The following is a 7,916-nucleotide window of genomic DNA, read 5'->3' on the forward strand; positions in this document are numbered from 1 at the left end:
CGAGCACCCCAGCAGCTCCCTCACAGAAGACTGAACTCTTTTGCCTTGCAGCCTTCATCTCTGGTTGCCACAGTGATAAGGAAGGCAATGCAAAAGATTTTGAGAGTAGGAGATGGTTGTGTGAAATAGCTCACGCTGATAAGAAGTCCTTGTGTCCAAGTCCTTTCTTCCAGTGAGGATAGTTCATCTCCTGTTCAGATCGTGGGTGGCTGTTTTTCCCTCTGGGCGCGTGTCAGTAATTTGCTCTTACACATCTGATATTGATGGAAATTAATCAAGCTCCCTGTCAACCTCCATATACTGACTCTCTTTGATTTCTAGAGCAGACATTCCTGAGGGTAGGTGCGCTCTGTGCTCTTCACAGTCTATTTGTTTATTAAGTCTCCGAATCATAGAATAATAAAAAGAGAATGCCTCAACTGAATGCACCAGCAGAGTCAATGCGGTTTAGTCACCTGTGTGATTTCCTTAGAGGTCATATGAAACACACAGTCTGCTGGGTTACTTTCCTCTTCAGTGTCCTCAAGATTGACTCGCTTGCTTTATGTTTCAATGTGAAAGGTTCCATTTAATACATGCTGCGTGTAACTAATATTAAACCTTTATCATTTACCCCATTTATAACCCAAAGAAATGTACTTTTTAGTTGTTGACAGCAGAAATTCATTTTGGTATGGACATTACATTATGATTATTGCTGTATTATGCTGATCTATTTGATGCTTTTGGCATTAATAATCACACACAATCCCTAACTGACAGTCCCCTGAACTACTCCCCAAACAGCGATTGTCCGACGATAGCTCGGCAACCGTAACAACATAGTGGATTTGACGCCATGATTAGTATGAATAGTGTGATAGTGTGTGATTTCGAACACAACTAATGTCCTTCTTATCCAGTGGCGCTGCACACCGTCTGACCTTCGACCTGCACGACGGCGCTTCAGACATGTGGCGCAGGCTTTTTATGTGGAGGGCTGTTTGATGTTCGTCGTGACTGCGATTCCCCTGACACACCAACACCAACACCCCCACCCCCACCCCACCCTGAAAACTCCCCTATTCCCTCATCCACAAGCCCCCCCCCCCCCCCCTCTCTGCTTATACTGTATATCACTGAGAATATACCACTGGGAAGTACATTTCCCATTCATTCATCACGACCGTACTCTTTATAATGTTATTACAGAGAAGCATCAGAGAGGTAGATTTAATGTAAGCTCTCTTTTGACAGAAAAGTATTGTTTGGAAATAGTGAAATATTACATATTTTGTGCGTAATAAATCATTTAAGGTGTTTTGGATTTACGTCGGATTGGATTTAATTTAATTGAACACATTTGCGTTTAGTTAATGTTAGTTTTCTTTCTTTGAATTTTTAGCCGGTGCAAATAAAAAAGGACAATATTACGTGATGTGATGTGTGTCAAAATGGCACATTAGCAGTTTAAGCTTCCTCCTTGGTCTTGGTGGCATGCTGAATGAACGCTACTTCTCCTTTTAAAGCAGGATCTGTGTAGTAGATAAGGAAGAAATCAACGCTGTTACAACGCAACAGTCGTGTAATCAAGCCATCAAGTCATTGTGGAAATATTACGCGAAAGACGCAAAGAAAGGTGGCTGTCACTGAACAGGAACAGTAACTGACTAGTTCCCCATCGACTTGTATCTAAGACGACATTTTTTTTTATCACTGTCAGATTATGTAATTATTCAGTAGTATCTCTGTTGAAAATGATGGAATTACTGATGCCACTATGAAGCTTTAATGGTGTGGTAAATTCATTGCCTATGGCTTTTTTTTTTATTATTATTATCACTGATTGTACTGTTATAAACTCAGGATTGAAAGCTGAAAACCCTTTATGTCAGAATATTATACATTTTATGAACTGGATGTTAAATTTATTACTGGAACCAGTATTAAAAAGAAAAAAAAAGAAGGCCAGTCAGAATATTGCAGATCTCCAACTTGCTTCTTTTCTCACAGTTCTGTCAGCAGACTGCAGCGGAGGCAGTGACCTGACCATGTCTCCAGAGGAGAGGGTTCCCATGCGAAGGTCCAGCACCCGGGAACAGGACCACCGGAGTGGGGGGACGTGCTTCCTGCTCGCTGCCAGTGACTACAGCTGCCCTGCAGACGGAGGGCTACGAAAAACAGGTAACTGCGCGTGCTCGTGCTTTTCAGTGCGATTTAATTGAACTTTGAATAAAGTCATTTTTATAAAAGTAGAGTCTTTCAAAAGCCGTGCAATGTTTTCTTGTCTTAGAGAATCATTCTGGAATCCACGCTTGCTGTTGTGCATTAGTACTGCATTTAGGATTCATTAGTCATCACTTACACGTCTGGGTTAGGTTTCATCTCGAAGGGATTTCCTGCGACCACGCGTTCTATTTTTCAGTATGTGTGAAATATTCATTGAATTAACACACAGTCAGCAGTTCATATTTCAGATATGTTTTACCATAACAATACAGATGTCAGAGCACGACTTGCTTTAAGAAAAAGATCAGTCAAAATCCTCATCGGCTGATCCGTATCCTATAGTGACTGGGACACCAACATCCCTGGAAGGGGGAAGGCTGTTTGTTCAGGCCTAGTCAGCTCAGGTAACGTAACCTGTGGATCTGCTGTTGTGGCTCTCAGCAGCACAACTTTGTTTTGGCAATTCTGAGGCGCAACAGTGTCCATGCGGCTGACTCAGAACTGTTGCTTTCTTCACAATTTATTCATGTTTTCCTGTTGCCTGGAAACACTTGAATAAATGTCTGACCCCGTGTCTCACTTTTTTTTTTTTGGCTGTTGCCAGGTTCATTGCCCATCTGCAGCTCCCAAATATAATTGCCCAGTGTATTATCTGCCCCTAAGGTGATGATACGCCGGCAGATATTTCACATATCTCGGAGGAATTAAAATGGTCAAAGTAAAAGGTTTTAATCCATCAGCTCACAAACATTTTGGCTTCTTCATTTGTAACATTGTAACAGGCTAACATTTGCTGCTGCTTCATTTGCTGCTAAAAAAACACCAGCTAACATAGTGGATTCATTTACAAGTAAATATATATATATATATATATATATATATATATATATATATATATATATATAAATGTAGCCTACTGACCCTTCGCTAAGCCCTGCCCCTCTTTGTTACAATAGCTAAAGCTTTTATTTTTTTTTTTTTTATTTATTTCAAACAACAAAAATGGGTCCTTGAATTCAGACAAAAGCAGGATTCTCATTTTCCACCGGCCACAATTTAATTGAATTTGCCGACTGATTGTCAGCGAGCTAACTGACTAACTGTGAATCGGTTGAAAACTCCTTTTCTGGTGGACTTTTTAATCTTTCCATCTGACTCGGATAAAAACTAGAGACCTGCGAAAGGCTGTTAAATATACATTTGAAAGCCACATGCTAACTCTGAAACATGTAAGGGACATGATGATAACGCCATTCAGATGTTTACTAAAGAAATACACAATAAGTTAGGTTAGAATTATGCTTTATTGTTAGTATTTTCAACAATATGCTTCACTTTTACATGAGAAAAGTAGTTTTGAGGATGAAGACTAATAGATGACTTTGGCAAATCCAAACAGTGTATATTGTTTCCAATGAGAAATGTCATTAACAGATTTGTCCAGATGATTTGCCTGTCAATCATCGCCTTCAGTCTTGTAGCAGTGCATCGGTGGAAAGGTCAGACTCCGTCAAAGGGCTTGACCTTCCAAACACTTTGACCCAAGCTAAAGGTCATCATGAAGTTCACATCTGCTGAATTTCCAGAAAGCCTCGCTGCTGTTCCGCGTGATTTCAAAGGCAGGAAAGGTCATGAACTAAAATGTGTAATCGGAGCAGCTCTCACAGTGGAAATGAGGCCACACTGCAGCTGATTCGATAGGTGTTCACTGCAGCAAAATCATGAAAGACAATAGTTCTGTAAAACACTCGACCGTACCAATATAATACTGAGGCCTAAAGCATTTTTGTAAGATTAAGTCCTCCATTTTATCTTGAGCATCTTGAGGCATTAATGTTGTGTTAATCTGCACTCTAATGTGGAAGCGTTAAATCTCGGCTAATTGCCTCCTATTAGAAGTTAACTGCCTCTCCAGGAGACTATCTGAACTGTCCTGCTCTCAATGTTATATAATCCCTGCCCTATCACATAGCTGCACATGTAACCAACTGTACAAGAAACAAGTCACCTCAAGTCAGCAGGCAGCTTGTTCCAGAGAGCAGGACCGCAGTAACTAAAGGCACCCTGTCCGGACCTGGATCTAACTCTGGGTACTGGAGCTAGAAGACCTAAACCTGATGACTTAAGAGGCCTGATCGGGTTATATTCAGTGAGCAAGTCAGAAATATACTGAGGAACCAACCCATAAAGTGCTTTATAGACTTTTAGCAGGATTTTGAGGGTGATTCTGTGTTGTACTGGGAGCCAATGAAGTGATGTCAGGGCTGGAGTGATATATTCACATTTTCTTGTACGTATAAGGACTCCGGCTGCTGCGTTCTGAATGAGCTGTAGTCGTCCGACTGATTGTTTGGGTAATCCTGCAAATAAAGCGTTACAGTAGGCTAACCAGCTTGAGATGAATGCGTGAACCAGTTTCTGAGGGTCAGTTTGAGACATGAATGCTCTAAGTTTAAGTGATAAAACGCCGTTCTGGTGATATTGGTAACGTCATTTTCTAAATTGAGATCAGAATCCAAAGTAATGTCAAGGTTTCTGACTTGCTCACTGTGTTTCGGAGACAGCGATGCTAAGCGTGAATACATTTTCTGTCTCTGACTTTTAGGACCAACTATGAGTATCTCAGTCTTGTCTGTGTTCCTGGACATCAGTTTACAGTTTACTAGTTTGTTAACAGGACCGAGATCACCAGAGGAAAGTGAAATGTAAAACTGTGTGTCATCTGCACGTGAATGGTGGGATATATTGCATGTATAGATTGAAGAGCAGTGGCCCGAGGACTGACCCTTGTGGAACCCCAGAGAAAAATGTTGTTTCAGCAGATTTTAAAACTACCTAATGAAACACAAAAACATCTATCCTTTTGGTAGGATGAAAGTTAAGAAAAGGACCTGCTAAACCGACTGAAACATCAAGCCTTCAAATTAAAATGTCATCATCAACAGTGTCAAAGGCAGCAGTGAGATCACGCAAGGGAGCTATTAATAATATTTTCTATGTCATTTAAAAAGCAATGAAAGATCAATTTGAAAAGTTTGGTAGGGACGGCATCAAGAGAACAGGTGCAAGACAGTCACTCTACAGCAGGCAAATCAATGCTATCATATCAGGGTGCCACACTAAATTCAGGATTTTGTTAAATTGAATTTCAGCTCCCATTTCATAAAAATTCGAATGAGATCATACATCATCCAGCTTTATTTGTTGTTCTAAAATGCACTGTAGGGCAAGATTAAAATAACTTGTTAATGGTTTTCACGCTGGGTGTTGAGACGGACTAGCAGGCTAAACCACTGTACATGTGGTCCAGATCCTCCAAGGCAGTCCACCACGGTGGTCTCTCTCCCAGCAGGGCACCTCGCCAGTCTCGTCTTTTCAACGTAGGCGGCCGAGCAGCTGTGCCTCCGCCTCCGCTGCTTCAGCCGGCGGGTTGCAGTTGCCGCCACACTGGCGCTAATGCATAAAACATTGGGTCCTTTCTAGTCCCCCGCTACCTGTTGGCGTAGACCCAGGCCGCGCTTTGTTCTGCCTGGCTCGGCCGGTTCTGAAACAGTGCCGGTTTAATTTACACCCTTCCCCTCGGTGAAACAAGCGGCGCCGTATGCAGCATGGTAATGAGGCCACGTTTCCATTAGCTGCTCCTCATCAGTGTTTACGCCAGCCGACTGACATGCTCTGTCAGCGATCTGGCTGCTTTGGTTTGCTTGTTTGTTTTGCACCAAGTGACCCAATGCAAATTTGCCAGCGTTGCATCACGTGCTGCATTTTTTTTTTTTTTTTTTTTTTTTAGAAGTTTGAGCTCTGCTGCAACGCGTGAATCTGCACAGATAATCGAAGCATTAATGATGAAAGTCTTTTTGATCATCCTCATCATCATCAGCAGGCTACAACCTGATTTTACACACGCATAAACAGTCTGTGATATTTGATTCATAATGTGCATGTTGGTAGTCTTCACCAGTATGACTGTCGTATGTATTTGAACTATGTTCCTTAATGTGAATATAAGCATTCCTAAACCATTTATTATAGTCTTTGAAAAATGTCCTGTGAGAGAAAATACTAACGATGGTGCCTTGAGATGGATGAATGCTAATTTATGATTCTATTCTTCCCGGCTAACTTATTTGACTAACATGGTCCCACACTCAACTCTGGCAGACTGGAACCGTAATCACACGCTGTAGGCATTCCTCAAAGGCGAAGTCGCCGCGGAGGGTGCAGCAGTCGGATTAGCTGAGTGAGCGGGTGGAGCCAGAGAACCATTGTTAGCTCGATGGCAACAGAAATGGTTCAAAATAGAAATGACAGCAGTGATTTCATTATTACAGTTCCATTCATAACCACTGCATCGCACCAAACTAAATGGCAAACAGAGACATTTTGGTGCGACTAATGTCAAATAATTACAACTAAAAAAAAAACTTCTTCTGAGCAGGTTCCACTTGTTTATGTAACACAATGGTGTGCAGCTCCTTTGTGATTATCTGAAGTGACTGAATCAGAATTAATAATGGATTTGATTTAAATATAACTGCCAGTGATGTTTGCTTTGCAGCCACTTTGCCACCGCTTTGTTGACATCTTTGCTGAATGATGAGTGAGTCATAGCTTGACTCAGACTTACAACTAGAAGGCTGAAGCAGGAGACTTTCCGCCTTTGGCTGCCCATAATTACAGTCTTGTTTCCTAATTAAGCAGCCGTCTTTTAGAGCTAAGAGTAAAATAGCTAACTGTTATTTGATATCCTTATTATTTTAATGATAGCACCCCCCCCCCCCCAAGTGTGTGAGATTACTTATTTACTTTGTTTCGGGTCAGATAGGGTTTCCAGTTTCCAGTTTCCAGTGTAGATGGATGCATCTTAAGCCAGAAAGACTGCGGTTCTTTGGCTCTACCCACTGGGTTAACTCATCCACGGAGGTTATTTCTCCGTATAGAGCAGCTCCAGCTCGAAACACTTGCCTATCTAAGACTCCAGTCTGCCTTATTGTCATTGTCAGGAGGTGTGCTGAGCATGCACTCACCATACAGTATGTTGTTGTTGCTCTGTCTCACTCCTGTCTCCTGTCTTGTCTCGGTTCACTCGGCTGGCTCGGACTCGGATCGTTGCCTGCGTGCCTGCCTGCCTGCCTGCCTGCCTGCCTGTGTGTGTTCATGTCCTGTTCCTGCACAACCACAACCACCACCACCACTTCCACCACCACCACCACCACCACCACCACCTCTCTTGTCGCCCCACTCATCTGAAGGCTATGAGAAATCCCGGAGCTTAAACAACATAGCGGGCTTGGCTGGTAACGCCCTGAGGTTGTCTCCTGTGGCCTCGCCCTACGGATCGCCCTGCCCGCTGCGGCGCTCTCGCTCCCCCATCCCCTCCATCCTGTGAGACGTCAAGCCCTGGGCCACTTTGGCCTAAACCACCCCACACCCTACCTGCAAAGAAACCACCTCCCTTTGCTATTACATCTGAACTCTGTTCTAGATATCGTGACTAGTGGATAAGTACTTAACTTTGTAGCTAAGACTAATGTTAGTGGCTTGGGCAACCTGAGCAACTCCCCCACTTCCCCCTTTTCCTTGAAGGTACATGTGCTTAGCAAACATCCTTAAGTAACTAGTCAGTAGTTCCTTTTAGTTTGATATTGCCATACTTTGAGACTTGCAATAAAAGAACTCTGACTGGTGGCTTCAGAAGTAGCAGCCAT

The 7,916-nt window shown here is 42.6% G+C and overlaps 1 protein-coding gene across 5 annotated transcripts in view; it reads left to right on the forward strand.

Moving 5' to 3' along the window:
• The window catches only part of kcnc2 (potassium voltage-gated channel, Shaw-related subfamily, member 2), a 67,408-nt gene extending 59,811 nt beyond the window's left edge, over positions 1-7,597 (forward strand). Inside the window, exons 3-4 of one of the 5 annotated variants that reach the window (XM_070928850.1) lie at positions 1,993-2,175; positions 7,461-7,597. In XM_070928850.1, coding sequence (XP_070784951.1) covers positions 1,993-2,175; positions 7,461-7,597 — 320 coding nt within the window. The remainder of the gene's footprint in view (positions 1-1,992; positions 2,176-7,460) is intronic. The other 4 variants (XM_070928851.1, XM_070928852.1, XM_070928853.1 and 1 more) reach the window with 4 other exon arrangements.
• Positions 7,598-7,916: the final 319 nt, after the last annotated feature.

Source organism: Enoplosus armatus, chromosome 22 (assembly GCF_043641665.1).
Source record: "Enoplosus armatus isolate fEnoArm2 chromosome 22, fEnoArm2.hap1, whole genome shotgun sequence".
In the NCBI taxonomy this organism is placed as follows: Eukaryota; Metazoa; Chordata; class Actinopteri; order Centrarchiformes; family Enoplosidae; genus Enoplosus; species Enoplosus armatus.